Source organism: Dasypus novemcinctus, chromosome 12 (genome assembly GCF_030445035.2).
Source record: "Dasypus novemcinctus isolate mDasNov1 chromosome 12, mDasNov1.1.hap2, whole genome shotgun sequence".
NCBI lineage: Eukaryota > Metazoa > Chordata > Mammalia > Cingulata > Dasypodidae > Dasypus > Dasypus novemcinctus.
The window spans coordinates 24,025,662-24,052,644 of NC_080684.1; the positions used below are offsets into that span (position 1 = coordinate 24,025,662).

At 32.4% G+C, this 26,983-nt stretch overlaps 1 protein-coding gene and 1 pseudogene across 1 annotated transcript; both read right to left on the reverse strand.

Moving 5' to 3' along the window:
• Positions 1-11,948: 11,948 nt before the first annotated feature.
• LOC101431601 (olfactory receptor 6C70) lies at positions 11,949-12,887 on the reverse strand. Its single transcript, XM_012528642.3, has one exon. The coding sequence runs from the start codon at positions 12,885-12,887 to the stop codon at positions 11,949-11,951; it is 939 nt and encodes a 312-aa protein (XP_012384096.3).
• Positions 12,888-14,055: 1,168 nt separating this feature from the next.
• Positions 14,056-14,216, reverse strand: LOC111766337 (U2 spliceosomal RNA; annotated as a pseudogene).
• Positions 14,217-26,983: the final 12,767 nt, after the last annotated feature.

Here is a 26,983-nt window from a genome sequence, read left to right on the forward strand (position 1 = left end):
TAAAGTCTGGTTGATGTTCATTTATATTGGGCCTTAGCCCAAAAATGACAGAATGGCCACTTTCTCTAAATATTCTTTATAAAACTTGTTTGCTAGAAATTGGGACCTTGAAATACATGATTTAAAAAAAAAGATAATCATTATTTTGAATATTTCTTAGTTTCGTATATCTCATTTGTAAGTTATGTGTAAGAATACTGGCAAAAGGGTAAAATTTGGGTGCTAATATTTGGTTTTGCAAAAAAAAAAACGTAAATTCTTTGTTTTCTAAATACAATTTCATCTCCTCTGGATCCTCTAATCCTAATGTTGGAATGAAAAAAAATGCAATTTTCTCACTAAAAATACATTCATATTTCCAGAATAAAACCGTCTACTTTGGATTAATTAATTTCCCTTTAAGTATTCCATCAATTCAAACTCTCCTAAAGATTTGTCCCTCTTATCTAGAGGTTTTTCCTCCCTACTCTTCTTTCCAAGGTGGCCTTTGTCTGGAAGAGGAGAGTTGGGATTCTTATGGCAATGTTTGGGAGTAAACTTTCTGCATGTTGCTTTTCTCCTGGCACCCACTGACCCACTTCTGAGTCTCTGCAGCTGCCTCTGGGCACTGCTCTTTTCCTCACAGCTTTTGAGGATTAAGTGTCCATGGCATAGTGGGGTCCAGTTCCTTTATCTACATTGATAATTTAATTTCAGATCACCAAACTCTAACAATTGTTTTTTTCTGCAATGCAACCTGAGGGCATTTCTCAATTACTATATTATTTTTTCTGCCTATTCCTTTAAATGTTTGTTAGCTGAGTTCAGAAATTGCTCACACCTGCCTCCGGGAGAAGCCAGGTCAGTTTTTTTATCCAGACTTCATCAGAGTTGAGAGAACAGTTATTCCAGACACAATATGCATAGCTCATTCCATTGTCATCTGCACACTGCCTAAGACCTTACACTTTGACTTTGTTAATTAAACAGACTATGCTCATTGGTCACTGAAGGATCAGCAAGTCCATTTCTCTCTTCTTAGAAAAGGTAGCAATAGACCATTCTGAACTTCCTGGGTAAATATCTTTCAAGATTTTAAGCCTCTGCCTCACTACAATTCTAAGATTTGTATTACCTAGACCTATCATTTTGTTGAAAGACCCCACTATTGGTATCTATATCAGTCAGGATCAACTAATTAAAAATAATTGGTGGATAAATACAGAAGCTAATCTCATTATTCTGAAAAAAATCCTTGAATCTTCAGGTCAGTCTTACTCTGGACCCGGCATAATTTATACAGTTATTCATTTAGTCTTCCATTCATCAGATAAAGTTGAGCTTGAGTCTATGCTAAACAATGCTATACTATTTGGGTATGACCTATTAAATGACTCATTCTACAGATGAGGAAATTAAGGTACAGAGTGCTCATATGTCTTACCCAAGTTCAGATACTGTGAACATACCTAGAGGTTTGGTGGACATGGGATCAGGGATCTATGGATATTTTGCTATAGTAATGATAACTTAAATTACATACATCTAGCATATGTATTTTTTGTGTCACATTCTTGGAAACTGCACTGTATGAAATATAACTTTTTCAGATTATTATTTTTGATAGCAGAGCTTGTAAAAGGATGTCATACAACTTTCTGAAATAATATATTTATTTTTAATGGGATTCATCTGCAATCATAATTATTTAGAAACCCAACTGGAACTTTATCTCCATGGCTTTGTTGTTCTTGTTTTTTTAGGTACCAGGACTGGGGATTGAATTCAGGATCTTGTGTGTGCTCAACCTTTTGAGCTACATTGGTTCCATCCATGTCTTTGTTTTTCATAATTATTGGCATTTTTGTGTGCCAATATTAGTCAGAGGAGTGGCTAATAGGTCCAATTTTGCATAAAGGCAAAAGAGGAGTATTTTATTAAATTTGTCTTAAATAGGGTTTTTTATTTTATTTTATTTTTTGTTTGCTTTTTACAATCAATAAAAACCAAAGTATCATTAGGGTAACAATTGCCCTGTGACTCTAAAATTTACTTTCCAGTGACAAAATTACCACCTAGTAGTTTATGACAATAAAAGTTAGCAAAATACTATGTATTTAAATAACTTGTTTAATCTTCCCAAAAGCACAATGAAGTAAGCTAAATATTTATCATTGTTACCCATTTTTATAACTGTATCATTATACACAACTGTGAGTTAAGTATAGCCAAAAATATATACTATGTTATCAACAAAATGGAATTTAAAAGTCTATATTTTTGAAGTAATAAAAACACTCTTTTACCACTAAACAGATTCTTACAAGGGATTATAATTGTGAAAGAGAACTATTTTGCCATTTTTTTGATCAATGCATGATTTTGGTCCTTGGTGCAGTATAAAAGCATTTTAAAAGATATTTGAAATCATATGATGAATTGACTCTTATTTCTACCTACTGATTGTCCAGAATTCAGACCTTAACAAGCAAAATAATACATCAGTTACAGAATTCATTCTTTTGGGACTTATGGATGACCCAGACTTACAAATTGTGATATTCTTCTTTATGTTCTTCATGTATTTATTGAGTGTAAGTGGAAACACAACCATTATTATGTTAACACAGACAAATGCTTCTTTGAAGACTCCCATGTATTTCTTCCTCAGGAATTTTTCACTATTAGAAATCTCATTCACAACAGCCTGTGTTCCTACATTTCTGATTAGCATTGTTATAGGAGACAACCATTTTCTATAATGCTTGCCTGACCCAAGTATTTTTTTTAATCCTCTAGGAGCAAGAGAATTTTTCCTTCTGTCTCTTACGTCTTATGATCGCTATGTGGTTATCTGCAAACCTCGGCATTTCACCACTATAATGAGCAACAAAGTCTGTAACAGGCTTGTAATCAGCTTCTGGTTAGCTGGTTTCCTCGTTATCTTTTCTCCGGTGATTATGGGTCTCCAAATGAATTTCTGTGACTCCAACATTATTGATCATTTCAGTTGTGACTCTTCTCCTTTGCTGCTGATTTCTTGCACAAACACAGCATTCCTAGACCTCCTGGCATTTTTCCTAGCTGTATTCACACTCATGGTAACTTTGATCTTGTGATTATCTCCTATGCACTCATCCTTAGAACAATTCTGAAGTTTCCCTCTACCCGATAAAGGAAAAAGGCCTTTTCCACTTGTTCCTCACATATGATCATTGTTTCCATTTCATATGGGAGTTGTATTTTCATGTAACTCAAAACTTCAGCAAAGGAAGGGGTGGCTTTGAGCGAAGGTGTAGCAGTACTTAATACCTCCGTTGCTCCCATGCTGAATCCCTTCATTTATAGCTTAGGGAACCGGCAGGTGAAACAAGTCCTTAAGGATTTGATCAAATAATGTTATTATCAAAGAAACACTAATTAATGTTAAAGCTATACCCAAAACCACAAATAAACTCCAAATAAACACAAACTATTGTTCTAGGTGTTAGGTATACCTAAGGGAACAAAGTTTCCTGCCATGGTGGAGTTACCTTTGAAGATCAAGCATTATTACTATGTAAGTAACCTAATACTCAGTTACAGCTATGAAAATAAGGAAGTACTATAAGGAAAACTGAGGGGCAGGCTTTAAATTAAATAGAATGTTCACAGATATCAGTTATTATAAGGTTCTTTTTATTGTATCTTTCTATTTTGAAACTTATTTCCTCATGTAATCTTTTTTCCATTTCTTTAATTTACCCAGGTCTGTATGTTCATCTATTTTGCACATACCAACCATAGGAAGATTGTGAGATGTCACTGAAAAAATGGAAGAAACCAAATTCTTCCTCTGTGTTTTAAGATAGTATTTAGCAATCATTAGATAGAATCAAATTCTACCTGAAAATAAATTAACCTAAAAAAAATGCATGGCAGCCACAGTTTGAGAGAGGAATTGGTCTTAATTTCAATAACTAGAAAATAGTTCATCATGATTTTTACTTATTATAAAGGGCTCTGATTTCACTTTATACATATTGTGTATTCTCTTGAACAAGATATTCAGAATCTCTATGGAAAAAGTAGCTGAGAAACAATTATCTTTCACCCTGAAACTGGATATTTTAAGCTCTCTATGATACTGTTCCATCAAATGAAGAGAAATAAAAATGAAACGAACCAAATATACAATGAGAGGCATGTGGAACACAGTCCAAATTGCTAACATACATGTAATTGGAGTTGTTAAATGTGATAAGAAAGAATATGGCAGAAGCACTATTTGAACAGATAATCACCAAAGATTTCCAAAGTTGATTAAAGCTATAAATTCCTGTTTCATAAGCATCAGTAAAGCCCCCAAAAACTCAAGAAAAACTATGATTGTGTATATCATAGATCAAGTGTTAGAAGACAAGTATAATTATAGGACATTTTAAAAATTCATTATCATCAGTGCTAAAAGAACAACCTAATCTAAGCAGAAATTGGAAGCCAAATACAGAATAATGAAAAAAAAAATACTTAATCCAAATCATTCCAGGAATTGAATAATAAAGGAATGAAGAACAGATGAGGTAAATAGAAAACAACCAGCAAGATGTTAGACTTAAAACCAACTAAAACATAATTATTGTAATTGCTGATAAATACAGTAATTTCTATAGAGAAAACAAAGAGACAAACTATCAGAACAAGTTTTAGCTTGTATTATTGCATGAGAACAAATTTAAATATAACACCGTAAAGTATTTAGAAGTAAGAGGATGAGATATACAGCTATCCAAGAGCAAAATTAAACAATGGAAAGTGATGTGGCTATATGAATATAAAACCAACTGGACCTTAAGACAAAAAATATCATTAGAAATGAGAAGTGAAATTTTATATTGAAAATGGAGTCATCTAAACTGTAATACACAAACCTAAGATGTGTATATTCCTTATAATTAAACACCAATATATATAAGGCAAAGATTGACATCAATAAGAGAAATAGACAAATCCACAATCCCAGCTGGAGACTCTAATACATTTTTCAGTAAATCAACTTTTCACAACTGCTGATCTATGAAAGAATTAAGATCTCCCAAACATAAAAAAACAGAAGTGCCCAAATTAAATGCAGAATGATTTGCTATCAAATGACATCTGCAAATAACTTTATTGGGTGATATTCCATAGTACTTGATATAAAGTGAACAATAAATTACTTTGCATGGCTTTTATTTTTAACATCACTAAAATCTTTGAGCATTTCTGTGTCTTTCCACCTTAGGTGTATTTCTTTAAACAGTATTTGGTTAAACTATTTTTCACTTCCACTTTGAAAATCTTTTATTAGCCTTAAGTCTATTGTTACTCCATTTACTGTTAATTATATTTTGTTTTATGCTTAGTCATATTATGATCCTTTCTCCTCCTCTGTTTTCTACTTCCATGTTGTAGTATTGGACAGTCCTACAACAGCCTGTCACCTTTCTCTGGAATACACAAATACAATGCACAAATTTCATGCTCAGGACCAGGTATGTCAGTTTGGTGGGATAGAATGAAAACTTTAGGAGGTAAAGGACTGTGAGTAAATTCCTGTCCATATTGCCCCAAGAATATGCAAACATTCACTGAAGACAATTGACTCTGGTGGGCACTCAGGTGGGTTATCTGTCCTTGGCAGGGAGGGAATGGGGTTCCTCCACTGCAGCGCAAGAACACAACAGAAGGGCGCTGAGCATAGCACATCCACCAATGGACTACGACCCACTGGATATGGGGAACAGACCACACTAGTGGATATGGGGAACAAACCACACTAGTGAAGGTGACCTTGCTCTGACTATTCTTTATGGGATTAGAATGTCTTTCCAATAAAGCCTGTGTGAATTGTGTTTTTGTTGGTGACCCTGACCTCCGTATTAGAGGGGGATGACATCTCTTTATATGTCTCTCCTGACCAAGAGCGTCCAGTATTCTCTGCTTAAGAAGACATCAGCCTTATTCAATTAAGGCCCACCCTGATTCAATTTGGTATCACCAAATAGGATACTTGAAGATCCTTTTACAAAAGAGTTCACAGTCAAAGGCCAGGAATTAGGAATTGAACATGTCTCTGAGAGAGACAGGATTTAATTCACAACAATAGGTTTATATGGTTCTTGTTAGTTCACCTTTTCACATGCATTCTAGATTCAACTGTCTTCTGCTTCCATCAATTTTCCTCTAAAAGTCTCAACTCTAGCTGCCTAGTGCCTTGCTTATCAATCACAGGGTAATCTGCCACTTCAGATGCTAGTACTTGATTTTTCTGACTCCTATGTGCAGTGACTGCATCCCTGAAATAAGAGCCGTCACAGTGACTGAAGCATAAGCTGGCTTAGTCATTGGTTCCTTGTGATTCTCCTCACTTATAAATTGTTCTTACCAAAAATGAAAGCTATTTTATAGGTACTATTTTGAAGGTTAAAGCAGTCTGTCATTTATCTCACTTTTACATCTTCCCTCCCAAGAAGATAAAGTTTTCCACAAAGAAGTCTGAGAATCATGAATTTAGTATTCTGAAGTCTCTTAGATCTCCCAACCAATGTACCATTTTTGGTACATTTTCATGGAATTATACTTTTTTCAGATAAAATTCCCATCATTTTAAAAGTCAGCATTTTAATTATTTTACATTGTATTTTTAGTTGTTATTAGTGCATTCATAATGTTGTACAACTATCACTACTTTCTAATTACAGAACATTTTCATTAACCCCCAAAGAAACTCATCTCTATTAAGCAATCACCACCCATTTCCCTTGGTAACCAGTAATATACTAATATGCTTTCTGTCTCTATGGTTTTGCCTATTTGGGAACATTTCATACAAATGGAATCACAGAATATGTGACCTTTTTATCTAGGTTCTTTCAAATAGCATAGTATTTTTAAAGTTTGTCCACCTTGTGGAATGTATCAATAATCAATTCCTTTTTTATGGAGGAATTATATTCCATTGTATGGACAGACCACATTTTATTTATCCATTCAACCAGTTTATGGGCATGTCTGATTTTTTTTCTGTTATAAATAATGGTGTTATTAACCTTCGTATACTAGTTTTGTTTTAAAATACAGCACACTTAGATTACCTTTCTAATGTTGAAAAGACCTCAAGATGATGCTAAAGGGATATAAAAATTGGAAGGAAGAACATGTGCATCCTTTACTTTTTCTGAGACAGCAATATCACTTTAGGAATAGAAATATAGAAGAATTATCTTTGAATTGCAATACAGTCATATGTCTAAATCTGGAAGTCTTAGTTAAAAGAATTTCATGAAAATATTGTCACTACAAGCAATTCTTCTCACTATGTGCTAAGAATATTCAAACAAAAACTCAAATACGAAAAAAATAATGATGTTGGATTTTATCTAACAATAATTCTGCATAAAACAGCAGGTGAAAACTTTAGTCAACATATGATCATATCACTGATGATTTTACAACAATGTATCTTTTCCTAAAATTGTGAGAATGTTTGAGTAGATGTGAAATGGTTCCACGTAAGTGTGGCATTCTTTTCATAAAATATATTTTAGATATCTATAAACTCCAATTATCCTAATTTGTTCAGGAGCATGAATTTTAGAAACTCTTAATGAGTTGATTAATTGGAAATTTAGTAGCTTTTAGTCATTTGCAGTAAACAATTCATAAGAAATAAAGAAAGGACTTGGTAATTTTATTACAGACCATAGTTCATCATGAGTACACTAGTAAGGCAAGCCTACAATAATGAGTAATTTGAGAATGCTTGTTTTATCCCAAGTCTGTCTTATTTTAACATTTTTTATAATTTCAGACTTAAAGAAAAGTTCTAAAAACAATACAAGGAACACTATAAAAATAATTCCACGTGCCCTTCATATAGAGTTATAATTGTTTATATTTCTATGATTTCCATTATCATTCTCTCTCTCTATATATATACATATATTTCAACATATGTATCATAAATATGCATATTTATAAAATACCTTTTGTTAGTGAGTTAAGACCTCTTACTTCTTAATCCATATCTACCTCAGAGTATATTTCCTACCAAGAATATTCTTTTTTATAATTGAAGCTTAATTATTTATTGAAGTCAGAGTACCTAAAATTGATACAACACTATTATCCAATTCATAGTCCATTCAACTTTCTATAAAATTTCACAGTAATATTCCTTATTTCTTTTTCCCCAACTGCAGTTCTAACAATCAGCTTTATAAATTGGATTTAGCCACCATTTCTGTTAAATTCCTTTAATCTGGAACATTTTTTTAGACTTTCTGTATCTTATCGTGTCAAGATTTTTGAAGAATACATTGCTCCTGAGCTCATTTGATTTTCTTCAATGTGATATTGAAGTTCGATTGTTTGCAGGAATAAGACAAAAGTGATGAGTTATTAGTGCATAACATTAAGAGCCATATGATGTTAGTTTTTACATTACTGGTGATGGTAACTTTGGTCACTTGGTTAAGTTGTGAAGTTTTAATTTCTCCTTGTGAAAATATGTAATTTTGGGAGAACTACTTTATGCAAATACACTGTTCCTCATGAAAGTTTTATCCATTAATTTTAACATTCATTGATAATATGCTAACTTCAATATTATTTCTGTCTCTTAGTTGGCCTATTTTTTCTCTATGGAACATGTTTTCCCTCTTCCACATATATATTAATTCATTAATTTTTAGAACCATATTTATTCAAGGATTCTTTTTTACCCAATAGATTATAATTTATTTCTATCATAATTTATTTTATAATCATATAATACAGATTTGGTAAGTAGGAATCTCTACAAAGTGGCTTCTGAATTGGATTGTATGTCCTTCTTAATTTTTTGAGTACTTATTTGCAACAAGATGACCTAAGCTTTCTTGTACTTTCCTTGACCTAACATTGAATATAGCCATTTCTCCAAGAATCACTGCTTCCTTTTAGTGGAGAATGGTATTTAAAAACCAAGATTTAACACTCGTATTGGTTTGTTATGATTATAAGCCTTTTCAGAATACAGAGATAAGCTATATATATACACACACACACACGGGCATAGATGCATATATGTGTACATGTGTATATGTACATAGTGCGTGTATATATAATCTTAATTGCCAAAAAATACCATAGATGGGTTGACTTAAACAACAGTTTATTTATTAATGTACATTTGGAAGCTAGAAGGCAAACATCAAGGAATTGTCAGGTCATGCCTCATCTGTTTTTAACATGCTGGTGATATCATTCTGACACTATTCTCTGCTTCCGTCACATGATGATCTGTCTCTTTCAGTCACCTCCTGTGGTTTCTATTATGTATCTAATTGCCTTTGCTTATACGGATTTCAATTTTACAGGATTAAGGTGAACCTTGACTTGGTTTGGCCTCATCTTAATAGGATCCTTGAAGGTCCTCTCTAAAAATGAATTTCACAACAATGGTCTTGAGGTTATGACTTGAACATGCCCTTGTGGGAAATGTGAAAAAATACTCAATTATAAATAAACAAATATAAATATAAATATATATATATATAATGTAAATATACAAAATGTAATATAATGCAAATATGTGTGCTTGCATGTGTGTATGTGTGTATGTGTGTGTGTGTATATATAAAACTTCATACTTTTCATCCAATTCCAATTCAACTCTCTACAAGGTACGTAATAGACAACCTTCTTTCCATATTTGTAATTTCTTTCTTCTACAGGTAGATATTGGTATGCCATTTTCTTCAATGTCTCATTTGTATAAGTCTTGAAATGCACAAAACAGTTACAGAATTAATAAACCATACCACTGCTAAAGTGAACCTAATAAGCAGAATCCAATGAATGTTTACAATTTTACATAGAATTTACATCTGAAGAAATGCACAAATATTATGAGTCCAATTTGGTGGGTTTTGACAGATGAATATTTTGATAGAACCCACATTCCTATTTACTGTCAAGATTCACACATCAATTGCAAGCTTCTTTTCTGAGGTGTGGATTACTTTTGATATCTAGAGATAAATTATGGTGAATAGTAAGTACCATTATCAAAGGAGACCTCTACATTTCCATTATAAAACAGTCATACATTAAATTCCTGTCTATAAAATAAAGGGAAATTGCTTGTTATTCAGATTAAAATATTTGCTTTAAAATTTGCCTCGATGTTTTTTGGGCTAAAGCAACTATTTACTGGATTCACCCATTCTAATGTAAGGAATTTGTACAGAGAGTAGAGCAGATCCTGTCTCTGCTCCATTATGTTTAGGGTCTTACGTGAAAGACATGAAGATTGGGTTTGAAACCATCTGATGGCACCTTTGCTCAAGTGTATGGCAGTTGAACCTGACTGTCAGTGTTATTTTCACAGCAAGGTGACTGGGTTTCAAGGTCAAATATGGCGAAATATAAAATGCTAAAAGGGAAACTTGGAATCACATAGGAGCTTTTCTCCCATGCTTTGCTATTTGAGGCAGTTATTAGCTTCTGCCCAAATTCAATAGAATGAAACTTTGATCCCTCTTATTCCTGAAAGGAGTATTAGTGTCATATTGTAAGGTAATGTTGGTTGGGACAGATTGCTTTATTGCAGCCATTTAGGAAAACTCTATCTTCCACATGGTGATGGAGGATGGAATATGTCACTTTATTTCTTATTTAACAGATAAAGAAAAAATACTGGAAGTTTATATAGTACACTAACTTATATATTTATTTAGCTTCTCAAGTTATTCTGGGCAGACTGACAGCAACACCATTACTTTACTGAAACTCCTTCCCTAGTCATTTAGCTTGCAGATCAAAGAGTTCACCAATTATCTGGTAATAAATTTAGATTGAAACGTTCATGTTTACTATCCCATTGATCATAAGATTCACAGGCAAATATTTTCAAGAACATTGACTAGAGAAATACATGGTTTCTATAGGCATAGCCAAAACGTATGCTGTAAAAGGGATGGAAGATACCCTTGTGCTGGTAGCTTAATCAGCACTACTCTACTAAATGAATTGTTACAATGACAAATTTAATGGGAAAATTATAAAGTTATGGAACCTATGTGTTCTAAGAAATGACGGGAGTGAAAACCACAATAGATAATTTAATACCTTTACTTTGAAGGAAATGAAACATAGTTTTTATTTTTAAATTAGTCTATTATTTAAATTTAAGACGTTCATATTCAATATAATTTACCATTTAAAACTTATACATTGTGAAAAACTAACAATTATAGTACATATTATAAAGTTCACCATATGTTTCCATTTATTCGATAAATTCATTGGCATATCCAAGAAATTAAACTTACTTTATGTGTTTTTGAAAAAAATTTTTTATAAATTCAGTTACTGTTGTATTAAATCATGGGTTATTTTCAACAGCAATTTTGAAAAGATGACCAATATAAATACTAAAATAAAAATAAACAAATTAAATGTTTACATTCAAAGAAAATTAAGCTTCCCTATGTTGAAAATTGACATTAGAAATACTCAGTCTACAAAATTAACCTCTACATTATTCTTTTAAAGAGTAAGTTTTCTTGGAATTTTGAGCATACATAAAGATGACAAAATTCATTTCTCTGAAAATTTCCAAGAATATGACTTTAAATAAAATTGCATATAATTATTTAAATTTTTTAAAGTTTCTTTGCTCCTGAAAGATTTATATTCTATAATACAGTCAAAACCCTTGATTAATTTTATTCTAAAATGTTTTCCTAAGAGATAATATTGTAATTTTAAACACAGAAAGTCTTCCACATGGAATAACGGAAAGTTAAACTCAGAACTGATAGAATAGACATAGTTTCTAAATTCAGGTAGGCTGAAATGACCTAGGAAATTATTAGATATGAACACTTAAACTAAAAGAGTCAAATTAATTTTTGTTTACTGTTCCTTTTATGTCTTCATGTTAATTATTTTTGTAAACAGTCTTATTTTTCTGAAAAAGAAAACATTTTTTTGAATACAATTTGCAAGGCTTTTTGAACTTGCTGGTTCCTCAGAGTATAAATGAATGGATTCAACAAAGGTGCAACTGAAGTATTGAGCACAGCTACTCCTTTACTTAAAGAAACTCTCACATTTGCTGATGGCTTTATATAGATGAAGATACAACTTCCATAAGTGATAGAGACAACAATCATGTGAGATGAGCAGGTAGAAAATGCTTTCTTCTTTTGTTGAGCTGAAGGGAATTTTAGAATTGTCTTGATGATATAGAAGTAAGATAGGATTACTAAGGACAATGTGACAATGAGGGTAATCACAGCTAACAAAAAAGCAATAAATTCTAGCACATGTGTGTCTGAGCAAGAAAGTTGTAGGATAGGAGAAACGTCACAAATGAAATGATCAATAGTATTGGAAGCACAGAAATCCAGGTTAAGACCCAAAATCAGTGGAGGGAAAATGACCAGGAAGCCAGTTACCCAGGAGCTGAATACAAGCTGGTGACAAAGTCTTCTGCTCATGATGGATGCATAATGCAAAGGTTTGCAGATGGCAACATAGCGGTCATAGGACATAGCAGCCAGAAGGAAAAATTCTGTACTTCCCAGGAAGATGTAAAAAAACAACTGAGATACACAACCATTATAGGAAACAGTCTTTTCCTTGGTCACAATGGTGACTAAGAATCTGGGAATGCAAGCAGTTGTGAATGAGATTTCTAGAAAAGAAAAATTGCGAAGGAAGAAATACATTGGGGTCTTCAGACGTGAATCCAACAGTGTGAGGGCAATGATAGTTAAGTTCCCTGTTATGCTCAACAAGTAATTTAGAAATAGAAATACAAAAATTACCATCTGTAATTGAGAGTTATCTGTCAGTCCCAGTAGGATAAACTCTATCTGTTTGGTATGGTTCTTCATTTCACTTTTGTGATTTCAGTTAAACTCTAGAAAGAAAAGTTTATGGAAATCAGAAATGACACGAGTGTATTTATCTCCAACAAAAGGTAAAGAAAATGAAACTTATTCAGGAACATACACACTTTAATTATTAATTTAGTACTCCATGGTAGTTGAAGGTATTGTCAATAACTGAGTAATAGAAGCTGTAACTTAGAGTTTTAATGTTCTATGGAGGTCAAAACAATTTTGAATTTGAAGTATAAAACCCATGATAGTTGATTTTCCTCCTTCTCTACAAACTTCCAGTTAAGTAAAACTAATTACAGATCTTCCCCTGTTTAATAATTAGATAAAAGGCTTTGTTCAGAATTCAAACAAAATCCACTAGTTTTAAAGTATTAATTTCTTCAAATTATAACATTGCCAGTTTGGTATATTAAAATCTACAATTGATTTCTAAAACCTTAGAGTAAATACTAATGAAAAAAATTATACCCCCATTGTAATATTTTCTAACTTCTTAATGAACTACTAATAAATAAAGAATATTACTAAAACAAAACAAAAACACCAAGAGGAGGAAAGAAAGAAGGGGTATGAGGGTAAAAACAAATAAATACTAGTTAAATTGGTCTATGTGGGAAAAAATGAAACTGATTATTAAGCCAGCATGGATACATAAACTAACAAAGCCAAAACATAATCAATCTTTGGGCATTATGCCATGTTCAACTAAGATCATAAAAGAAGGGAGAGCATATAAAACACATTGCATCTCTTCAGTCTCTACCCACAGTTACCTAGATCTAAAACTATCCTCCAGGTGCAGCAGTAAGAAAGTGAAAACCCGCTGTTTTCTTGCCATATTGACTGGTTTTTCACATGTCCATCAGTCACTCATACAACCACTCAGTGACTGTCAATACAAGGAAGTATTGGTGTAGGATATATATGATGGCTTGGATGGGGCAACTGTATTCTGATAATATTTTTTGCTTTTAATTGTGGGTTTTCATGTATTAGAATCTTATATTTCCAGTGATAAAAGTGAATAGGAGAAAGTTACTGTCTCAATAAAGCAGAAATACAGAAAAAGGTGGACTCGCTTAAATATTAAAAACTGGACTTAAATCTGTGCGAATCCACTTTTTTTCCACAGCTATGGCTCTGAGATGAATGAACATATTGATGGGTACTGAGATAAAGAGAAATCCACTATTCAAATCAATATTTTAACAGACCTTTAATTGGTTAACAATGAATATTTTTAACTGAACAACACAAAAAATACTACAGAACTTTAGAAAGAGAGTACACTTGATCTTAGCCAAAAGGCCAAGAAGCGATAAAAAGAGAATTATAAGGTTAAGTTAGGAGAAAGGCCTCTGTATACTGCAAGGGATTTCCTGGTTTTAATATAGAAACAATATCATTTATAAAATATTATTTTTGTAGTTCAATTTACTTGTTTCTAATTTGCATTATCTGGTGTATATAAAATTTGAACCACTTTCCTAAATCTGAAAATGCAAATATCAGAGTAAAGTTCATTTTGAAGATGCAATGACAGGTAACAAATGACAAGAGTAAGTAATGTGTTCACAATAAGTTTGCTTCAAAGATATTATTAATAAATTGACATTACAAAACATAGTGCTAAATTTAAATTTCCAGTAATGTAATAACTCTACATTCTACTTTTTAAACAAATTTGATTGTTTATGCTGATTTCCTGCTCATCTAATTGATTTTGTGGCCCAGATTTAGAGGTAATGTTAAAAAATTTAAATGGTATTGTTTATATTATTACCACTTGCAGGGCTTTTTAAAATTCCAATCAAATAATTTATTAGATTGTAAACAGGATTGACTCAATTGTTATATAACCAGCTAGTATAGCCTTAAAATAATGTATCAATAATCCTCTACATGTAGTAAGAAAAAAATCCCAGGTATTATTAAAGCATGCATTATTTAACAAAAAATAAATAAAAGAGAGAAATATCTGATAAAACTAAAACATAAGAACATTTTTTTTGAGGAAAAGACATGCTATTGGAAAAGAGAAAGGGGATAAAGATACAATTTTAAAAATTAATTAACTTTATAAGGATATCCTCTGGTCACCATAATGGTAATGATTTTGATATTATGAAGTGAAAAATTCGCATATTATACAATATAAGCACAAAATAACTACAGTTAAAGGAATTCTTAAATGTCTATGTTGCAGCTTTAATAAATTCAAAACAGCTAAGTGTCTTCTTAAACAAGTTATAGATCTTTAAATAATAAATACCTTTCATTTTATTTAAATCTTTCTAATATATGGAAAAAATTAAAAGTAGTAGCTATGTCCCAATAACCAAGCCTTGGAAAGGAAACATAAATAACTTGAGACAGTTCTCATCTTTTAATATAGATCCAAAAATATTAGGTGAAATATAAATATGATGAAGGAATACATTGTCCTATATTCATTTGCAATGGAATACTTTACAAAAAGAAAAATATTCAAACTATATTTCCATATAAAATATGAATCAACCTTAGAAATCTAATATTAAATTCAAAAGCATGCCCCAAAAGACAAACTGTTGTTATCATTTCTACATTATTATTGTATAAAACTACAAAAATGCAATATAGCAAGGGATAAAGAAAGGGAAAGATAGAAAGAAATAGAATTATAATTTTTCATGTGTGTGTAGGTTAAAAGAAGGGAATAAGAAACAGAAAATTTAGACTAGTAAATATCTCTGACAGGGAAAATTGGGGAATGCAAGCCAAACATAATATATAAGTTATTGGGAATTTTGTTTGACAGTGTATTCTTAGATATTCTTTGCTTCATTATAAAAATTGATTTAAAAGAAGAGAGAGAGAGAGAAAGGTAGGAAATAAAGAAGTAAGCAATGGAAGAAGTAGGGGAGAGAACAGAGGAAGGAAGGAAGAAAGGCAACAACTCGTATTTGATGCTTGGGTACCAAAAATTTTGTCTTTTTCCACCAGGATTATTCTCATCATGGATGTCTAAATATTGTCAGTAACTGCATCTACCAGTAAAATATATTTTATAATACTAAAAAATGTTTCAATATACTTTTACTTCAACTTGATATGAGAAACTATTAGGTTGCTAACAGTGCAATAAAACAATGTGTGTTACAGACCAAGTAGTTTTATTTTTAACTTAAATGACACAGTGATGGTACAAAATTAATAAAGATTTTACTTTATTTTATCCTTTTAATAATCTATATGAGAGAAACATTATTTTAGAAAGTGTAGTACTGTAATTTATCATTCAATTTAAACTCCTTAATTAAAGGAATATTAAAGCTTCTAAGCATAGCACAATTATGTGAGCAGTCATTAATAATTGACTGACTAAACCCTAGCCATTTTTCAATCTAGAGAAAGATGCTGAACTTCACCACTATCATTCAGCCTTATTCTTAACTTTCTAACCAATTAAACAAGTTTATAAAAATGTATCTGAATATTTAAATAATGCTTAAATGGTAAATAATACAATTTACTTTCTACTGATCTGATTTGTCCCTTAGAAGAGCCAAAACAATTAATTGATCCTATTACAACAATAATTTTGTTCAGTAATGTGAACAAATAAAATATAAAAGGAAATACTCAATAGTCTTTTCTAAAGAAAAGAATTCAAATGTAAAATTTTCATTTTAAATTTGTATATTATGAGCAAAAAATTAAACTCATATATTATGTGCAAGTTACACATGACAACAATTGTTTAAGAGAGAAAAACAGAAAATATTCAAAATGTCCAAATAACATCCATTCTTTGAATCAATTATTCATTAAGCTGTTACATTTTGAAATGATGACATTGATAAATATGCATTCATAAGAAAAATCCTTTAAATATATTTTAGACGCAAAATTCCAAAGCAGTGTCTATAAGTTGATCCTATTTTTATGAGTGAGTGTCTGAATATAAAATGCATAAGTATTATTTCTGTACAAGTATACAGAAGTAATAAACATAATTAAAGGTATTATTTTTATGATATATTAAATAATGCATTTATATATTTAATAAGAATGAAGTCATTCTTAACATATTCTAAGAAAAATAAAGAACCATAGTATAATCTTTACAAACTTGTTTCTCCATTTATTTTTTCATAACAGCTAAATGTATTAGTGAGTTGAGAAAACTGGTAAGATATTTTAGAGCCATTATTTTAACTTAAAAAATTTATTGATGTACTTGATTAACTTATGTTGTCAGCAGATCATTTTCCTAATAAATTGAACAAACCTTGACAATTTGCAAATTAAACTATTCCTGAACGTGTAACATAAACCCTAACAGAATAAGCTATATCATTCGGCACTTAATATTTTCTTTCTTTTAAATACAAACATTTATATTATTTTCATTATTGTTGATTAAATTTTGCTATTCAATTTCCTGATTTGAAGTTTTCTATTCTGTTTAAAAAAATTGATTGCCTAATATTTTTTTCCATCTATGTGATTGATCCCTTTTTCCATGATATGAAATCAGGAATCCTTTATTCCTTAGATTAAAACATTGCATTCCTTTAGTACATAACAGTTTACTCATTTTGATACTTCCTAGTAGATTTATTCTCCTCTACCTTAATTCTTCAATGAATAGTCTCCATGTGTTTGGTGGAAAGGATGTACTCCAGAATCAAAGATAAATCAAGTCTTTTCTTTCTTAATCATATCTTAACTTTCATATTATTTCTGTTGATAATATGTCCTTATTCTTACATCTAACCTATTCTGAAAAATACGATGATATTGTCTGTGCTCTTATTGGGAGTATCAGAGTAATTTCTAATCTAGAAGGAGAATTTGTTTTGCAACCTGTACAAATTTGGCAGTCAAATTCTAAATAATATGTTGGCATTGTTCACAAGTGTTGATCAGAAATAGCACTTCCAAGGAGTTATTTTTTATATTTTCAAACATATATTTAAAAAACAAAGCAAAATCTCCAGGAATAATATATTCTTACCTTGTTGTGTTTGAATTCCAAGGCTGCACAGGTATTTTTTATCTAGAGAGCAGTAGATAATCATTCCCTCCACAAACCACCATAGTAGTAGAAACAAAGGTACAAGTGCATAAATGAAGCATTATGCTCTTTCTTTTTTGGATTCATAAAATAGAAAATGAGGAATGGTAAATGCTATAATTGAAGAGAAATTATAAAATGTCTTTAATTCACTTTTGATTGCCCTCAAACTTGCAAGTATTCTTTAAATTTTAAAAGAAAAGTAACACTACGTACTTACCTTTAGTAGTATATGTGGTATAGTTTTCCTCTAGAGCACATGAGCAAGAAACAACCATGAAGATGAACATAATCGTTGAAAAATAATATTTAATTTTGTTTAGGAAAATTAGCATAAAGGGATATATCAGGTTAATTCAAAGCAGAGAACTAATGTGTGAATATTTTAGTAATGTATTTTTCTTCACTACCACATATACCTGAATACATGGTAGTAACTATGCTTTGAATAATAAATATTCCTAATAAACTCCTCTTTTAATTACCAAATAATTTATGATATAGTATATATGTGCTACTAATCTCACCTCACACATCTTCACAAAAATTAGCTTGAATTTGAGAAATATTTACCAGCTGCAAATTATTTTTAAATGAATGAATCTTTCTCCAAGGGAAAAGTCAAAGGGGACAGTGTCCCTGAGGAGAAATAGAGAAGATTAAGTATATTCTAAAAACCTATAAATTACGAGCAGGCTTTTTTCCCCCTTTCATTTTATTATATTTTATTAGGGGAGCTGTAGGATAAGATAAAAATTATTCAAATATACAGAGTTCCTGTAAATCCACTATCTCCATTATGAACACCTTGCTAAAAATATTCATTACAGCTGAGGAAAGCATATTCTTTTATTATTTTATTTTATTTTTTTTAGGATAATAACAAGAAATTTAATAGGAAAACACCTAGGAAAGATGAAGGAGGGCTTGAGCAGGATGTGACAGGGAAAGCCTTCAGACCATAAGGCAAATCTGATACCTTTTCTAACTTTCTAGCAGCCTAAGCCTGCTGACCACTGCTGAGGGTCCTCTTCAAGTGTCAATATAATTGTTCAAATGGTGGAGGGGGTGGTTGTGGGGGAGGTCCCAGAGTCCACCAGGATGGAGAAGGTGGCCAGTGTCTCAGCATTGGTGGTGGTGGGCCTCCCATGGGATAGTGCATGAAGGAAAGTCTTGGGAAAGGAGAGGATCCCCTTGCAGCTATATTAACAGCTTCTCCAGGTGCTGCCAAAGGTCTTATAATTTGTTTATTAATTATTGTCTATGGTTTATACTGAGGTTTCTTGTTTGTGGTGCACGATGCTTTGTTTTATTTAAAATTTTTCTAATATATATACAACCTAAAATTTCTTCTTTTAACTATATTTAAATATACAATTCAATAAATTAATTATGTTCACAAAATTGTGTTATGATACTCACCATCCGTTACCAAAACATTTCCATCATGACAAATAGCAACTCTATACAATCTAAGCATTAGATCTCTCTTCCCTATATCCACAGCAAACCATGGTAACCTATATTCTAGTTTCTAACTTTATGAACTTTCTTATTCTAATTATTTCATGCCAGTGAATATATAGAATATTTGTTTCATTTTAACTGACTTGTTTTTTTGCTTGTAATAGGTTTTGGTTCCTTTCTATTGCTGTATAATAACTCGTATGTATCTGCAGCATTTTTTTTATCCATTCATTGGTTGCTGGATACTTGGGTTGCTTCCAAGTTTTGGCAAATGTGAATAATGTCTGTATGAACATCAGTACTCAATAGTCACTTGAGTCCCTCTTTTCAGTTTTGTTTTCTTTTTTTTTTGGTATATAACAAGAAGTGGGATCGTTGAGTTATATGACAATTCTTTTTTTTTCTGACACTCAAACATCTTTTATTATACTAAATTTAAAAATACAAATCTTATTAAGAATGCTTATCAAGCATTGTATACATAAGTACTGTCAGATACTATTGGATTTTTGCATTATATATATTTGCTAATATTATCAGAAACAGAACAAAATAACTTTGTTGATAATGAATTTCAGAATTAAAATATTTTAAAATTTCAGAATTTACATTACCACCAATATTGAATGAATGTCCCTATTTCTCCATATCCTCAATACTTGTGATTTTTGTTTTTGTTTAACAGTGTCCATTCTAATGTGTATGAAATCGTATCTATTTGTGGTTTTGATTTGCAATTCTTTAATAGCAAATGATGTGGATTATCTATATATGTGTTTTTTTGTCCCACTGTATATCGTCTATAAAGAAATGGCCACTGAAGATTTTTTACCCATTTTTGTTTGTGTTCTTTGTATTTTTGTTGCTACAACATATTAACAGAACTAGGGAAAAAAAACAAAAGATCATCCCAATTGATGAAAGAAAGGCAATTGACAAAAGTCAGCAGACCTTCATGATAAAGCATTGGTCCAAGTATAGCAGTGAGCACTGTAAAATGACAGCTTCCCACCCAACTGAGAGGAATACATCAGACCAAAGAAAGTCAGACAAGTCCAGCTTGGAGAGCAAAAGGGCGCTTAATAGGGGACTAACATGGGGCCTCGCCCTTTATGGGCTGATGGGAAGATCCTCTCTCTTAGAGAGTCTGAGCCTTGTAATGACCTAAACCCTCATCCATGGTGGCAGGAGGAGACCATGGCACTTCAGAGGTTCGAGGCGCACTTGCCACAAAGCAAGAAGGGTCTTTTATGCTATATCTATGTGTAAATGTGGAGGGCACATCATGAAGAAGCATGATTAAAAAGCGCAGTGCTTAGGAACGTAAACAAATAGACATTTGCAATGTTTCCTTGCAGGTAAGAAGTTACACTTTAACAGAACTACACAAAATGAGCATTTATAATATTTGTCAATAAGGTTGAAGTTACATCTTGACAGTACTTAAATAGGGATTCCACTCATGAAAGTGGTCAAGCAGTTCACAGATCTGTTTATTCTTAGTTTCCTGGGAGAGTATCTAAGCATACTTTATCAGTTACACACTCAGAAACATTTATTTCCCAAGTCTTGTTGTGTGACTATTAAGAAATGAAATGAAATGCTAACTAAAAGGGGAAAGAACTGGAATGGTTGTGGGAAAAATGCAAAACCATATGTGATATAATATTCAGAAAAATAAAAATAGAAGGAAAGTTCCTCAACTTGACAAAGGTATACTAAAACAAGCTGTTAATTTCCTTTACAGTGGTGAAGGATTAAAATGTTCCCTCTAGAATCAGAAACAAGACAAGAATGCCCACCATAACAGTTATTGAATCTTGAACTGGAATTCTAAACAGAGCAATTAAACATGAAACAGTAATAGGCAGGAAAACTGAAAAGGAAGAGGTAAAATTTTCCCTATTTTCAGATGATGTAATCCAATGTACAGAAAATCCTGGAAAATCCACAACAAAAACACTGGAACTAATAAGCAAATTCAGCAAAGAGGAGAGTACAAGGTCAACATGCAAAAATCATTATTGTTTCTACACAAGAGTAATGTGCAAAGTGAAAAGGAAACCTATACAAAATTCCATTTACAATAGTATGTAAAAATAAATAAAAAACACCTGAAATTTACTGGATTTTTTTTTGAAATAGAAACCTACGCTGATCTCAAAAGTATTTAAGCAATATCTTTATTTATTTATTTTAAAGAAAATTTATATTATATAAATGTTACATAAAAAATACAGGGGATTTCCATATGACCCACTTCCTATTCCTTCCACATTTTCACACATAACAACATCTTTCATTAGTGTGGTATATTTGTTAAAATTGATGGACACATATTGAAGCATTGCCACTGACTATGGATTATAGTTTACACTCTGTCCCATGCAATTTTGTAAATTATGACAAAATATATAATGGCCTGTATCCATCATTGCAACATCATACAGGACAATTCCAGAGTCCTGAAAATGCCCCTATATTACATCTACTTTTCTGTCTCCCTCCCCTCAGAACCTCTGGTGGCCAATGCCTCCACATCAAAGGTAAAAGTTCTTCCATTGCTAGAATAACAATAAATTTATAGTAGAATAATCGTAAGTCTATTCCAGTCCATTGTTCATTCCCCAATCTTGAGGACTTTGGGATGGTGATGATCACAATGCCTTTTACTGAGAGGAGGCTTAAATCCCATGGGGCAGATGGATGGAACTATCTTGCTTGCAGTCTCAGACTCTCCCTGTTCCTTGGGATGGGTGTTGTCCATGATCATCTCCTTGTTAGTCATTATGAATAAGTCCAATAACTGTAGAGTAAGTGTTGCAACTCTGTCATGATTCATGGCCCAGCTGGCAAATGGATGGATAAAGATTTAAGGCTCTTGGACATATCCCTTTCAAGTATAGTACTAATTATATGTTTAAATAGAAGGGGCAGAAGACCCATGTGTAGGGAAATCACAACTGAGTCCAACACTATCACACTGAGTAATATAAATTCCAAGATAAGGTCCACCGGCAGGGTGCCAAACTCCTGAACTGTCTACACTGCCTATAGTGTCTGGATGTCTCTAGAGCCCTCAGGAGCCCTGCTGTTTGAGGCAATATTTACTGTGGCAGTCAATGAAATCCTTCTGAGATTTGTATACATGTAACCTCTGGAGTGAACTCCAGACTCACTTTGAAGTCTCTTAGTCATAAGAACTCATTTGTATTTACCATTTCCCCTTTATGGTCAAGGTTTTTTTCCAGGTGCATTGATAGTTGGTGCTTGGCAATCCCTCAGTGCCAGGAAGGCTCATCCCCAGGAGTCATGTCCCATGCTGGGGGTGGTGGTGCAGAGGGAGGTAGTGCATTTATATGCTGACTTTGGCTAAGAGAGAGGCACATTTGAACAAGGAGGAGGCCCTCAGGAGGTAACTTTTGATTACTAACTCAATATCATTACTTGTGATTGGTTTGTTGAATTCATCAATTTCTTCCTTTGTCAATGTAGGCTTCTTATGTGTTTCTACAAAACTTGTCCATTTCATCTAAGTTATCTATCTTGTTGGCATAAAGTTGCTCAAAATATCCTCTTATAATACCTTTAATTTCCCTGTGATCAGTGGTGATATCCCCTCTCTTTTTTATTTTATGGATTTGTATCTTCTCTTTTTTTCTTTGTTAGTCTAGATAAGGGCTTGTCAATTTTATTCATCTTCTCAAAGAAACAGCTTTTGTTTCCATTAATTTTTTCTAGTGTTTTTTAACATTCAATTTCATTCGGTTCTGCTCTAATTTTTGTTATTTCCTTCTTTCTCCTTGCATTTTGATTAGCTTATTGTATTCTTTTGTTTCTCCTGGTGACCTGTTAAGTATTCGATTTTAGCTCTTTTTCTTTTTTAATATAAGCATTTACAGCTATAAATTTCCTGTCTCAGCACTGCTTTTTTTTATCTCATAGGTTTTGAGATGTTGTGTTCTCATTTTCATTACTTTCAAGGTAGTGACTGATTTCTGATTGTGATCAGAGAAATTATTTTGATAATCTCAATCTTTCTGAATTTATTGATACTTGTTCTGTGACATAGCATGTGGTCTATGCTGGAGAATGATCCATGTGCACATAAGAAGAAAATATCCTGTATTTGCAAATATTGCTATGTTAGCTCTAGATTCTCTACTAGTTCTATTAGATCTAGATCCTCTAACATATTGATCAAGGTCTTTGTTACTTTATTGACCCTCTGTTGAGATGTGCTTTCTAATAGTGATAATGGTGTATCACTATAATTGTAGAGACATCTGTTTCTACCCTTACTTGTACCAATGTTAGCTACCTATATTTTGGGACTCTCTGTTTAGGCATATAAATGTTTATGATTGTCCTTCCTTCAGGATAGATTACCCATCATATTAACATATAGTGTCCTTCCTTGTCTCTTACAATAGTTTTGCACTTCAAGTCTATATTGTTTGATATTAGTATAGCTACTTCCACCTATTTCTGTTTGTTTCCATGTAAAATCCTTTTCCTTCCATCACTTGCAACCACCTTGCATCCCTGGGTTTAATGTGAGTTTCTGGTAACAGTATATAGAATGGTCATATTTCCTTATCATTCCTGCCAATCTTTGTCTTTACATTGGAAAGTTTAACATTCAATTTATTACTGCCAAGTCAGTACTTACATTAGCCATTTTTCCTTTGGTTTTATATATGTCATATATTGTTTTGTTTTCTTTTTCTCTTTTTAGTTATTCTTTCTAATAATTTTTTATTCTACACTCTCTTCCAACCTCTCTTTCCTGTTTTTTTTTTTTTTTCCTTTTAACCATCAGAACTTCCTTTAGTGTTTCTAGAAGGGCAAGTTTCTTATTGACAAACTGTCTTTTTTAAAAAAGATTTATTTATTTACTTACTTATTTATTTATTTATTTATTTATTTTTATTCCCCCCCCCCACTTGTCTGCTCTCTTTGTCCATTTGCTGTGCATTCTTCTGGGTCCACTTGTATTCTTGTCAGCGGCACTGGAAAACTTCATCTCTTCTTTGTTGCATCTTCTTGCTATGTCAGCTCTCTGTGTGTGCAGTGCCACTCCTGGATGGGCTGCACTTTTTTCACATGGAATGGTTATCCTTATGGGGTGCACTCCTTGCGCATGGGACTCCCCTATGCGGGGGACACCCCTGCATGGCATAGCACTCCTTATGCGCATCAGCACTGTGTGTGGGCCAGCTCACCACACAGGTCAGGATGCCTTGGGTTTGAACCCTGGACCTCCCCTGTGGTAGGCAGATGCTCTATCAGTTGAGCCAAATCCACTTCCCTGGACAAACTGTCTTAATTTCTGTCCATCTATTAATATTTTGAACTCTCCCTCCTTTTTGAACAGCAGCTTTGCTGGATACAGAATGTTGATTCTCAGGTTTTTTTTCTTTTAATATCTTAACTGTGTCATACCACTGCCTTCTCACCTGTCCGCCATTGTTTCAGATAAGAAATTAGCATATAATCTTATCAACCTTCCCTTGTATATGAGAAATCGCTTTTCTCCTGCTGCTTTCAGTGTTCTCTTTATCTCAAGCATTTCACAAATTGATAGTGTATGTCTCAGAGTAGACCTGTTAGAATTTATACTGTTTGAATGTGCTGCTCATCCTGAACATGTACATCCATGTTCCTTTTAAGTGTTAGGAAATTTTTAGTTTTTATTACCCTCAACATTCCTTCTGTCCCTTTCCTTTCTCTTCTCCATCTGTGATGCTGATGGATGTAGGATGACCAAATACCTGAAAGTAACTTGTTTCTCTCACTGTTGCTAGGATACAAGGAAAAGAATTGTATGTAAATCAGAAAGTAATGAAATGCAACCCTCTCTTTGGGCCAAATTCTGCTTTTGGTGGTCAAGAATATCCTGTTGAAGCCGTGAAGTATGAAAACCAGCTTCAACCAGTTGGCAGGACCTGCACAGAAGCAGCCCCTTGCTGTCCTCACTTGAACTTGCTTAATTAACATAGTAAAATTCTCACCCAGGGGTGGAGTTATCCGCCCCTTTCCTGATCATGCAATGTATGTGTAAGCATGATTTCCTGAACATGCTAATCATACAATTATATAACCAGCTATGTGTGTTCATCCATATGTATTAAAACTAATGCATAATCAAAGCAAATGTTAAGTAGTAACTTGGATATTTAAGCAAGAGTGAAAATGCAGCACAGGGAGTCAGGTCTGAGTCACTTTGGACTGGCCTTGGCTCTTTACCTCTGCAGACATAATAAATGTGAGTTTGCCTCTCATGTTGAAGTTTTCTTCATGCCATCTCTGGTTATTCATAAAAGCCTTACCTTGAGTCCTAACAATGCCACTATTGTATATGCTCAACATTTTCATGTTGTCATTCAATTCCCTATGTCCCTGTTGATTTTTTTCAGTCTTTTTATTTATCTGTTCTACTATCTGTGTGATAGTAGATGTATTAACTTTGAAGTCAACCAGTTCTTTCCTCTGTCAGTTCAAATCTGCTGTTATGTCCAGTATATATTTTATTTCTTGTATTATGCCATTCATTACCATCTGATCTGTTTATTTTTATGTACGCTTACCATTTCTTCTGTATGCTCCCCCAGTGTTTTCTTAACATTCTTTATCTCTTCCTTCAATCTATTAGGGTGACTCATGACATTCATTGGGACATCCTTGATTAATTTTTCCATGTTCTGCTACTCCTGGTTTTTAGCTTGTTCGTTAGACTGAAGTATGTCTTCCTGTTTTGTAGTATGGCTTGTAATTTTTTTGCTGGTGTCTAGGCATTTGTTGATCTTGATGGTCTTATTCTGATTATGAACTTCTCTTTCTATTCTAGAATTTTGTCTTGTTTTCCATTAAGTTTCCTCTTTGATACTTGGTTTCACTTATTTTATATCCTTGTAGTTGTCCATGTTTCCCTGAAAAAAATTTAAGACCATAGAAAAAGAAAGATAGAAGAAAGAAAATTAACAGTAATAAAAAAATAATAAAAAAGGAAACATAAAAGTCAAGAAAAATAAGTAATGAGTGAATAAAAACATAAAAAAACACAAAGATATAAGAATAAAAAAGATGGAATAAGAAATGAAACAAGAAGAAAAGAAACAAGAAAAATATAGAATAAATATAAAGGTAGTGACAAAAAAATGAGGACCAAACAAGAGAAAGTGTAATGGAAGTAAATCAATGGAAGAAGGAAAAATGAAAGAAAGGAAAATAATAAAGAAACTAAGGAGAAAAAATGAGGAAAATGAAAAAAGGAAGCAAAGAAAGAAAGTACAAAAACAACACAGGAAAACCAGGCTTCCTTCTTAGACCAATAGGAACCATCTCAGATTACCAGTGCTCATCAATCACTCTGCAGCCTGCCTGCCACAGGTAAGGTACTTGAGTTTAGAGGATAAAATAAAGAATTAAAAAATTTTTTTTAAATTTAAAAATATTTTTTAAAAACTTAAAATAGATAAAAAAATCCAACTCCCCCACCTCAGACTACACACACACACACACACACACACACACACACACACACACACATATATAT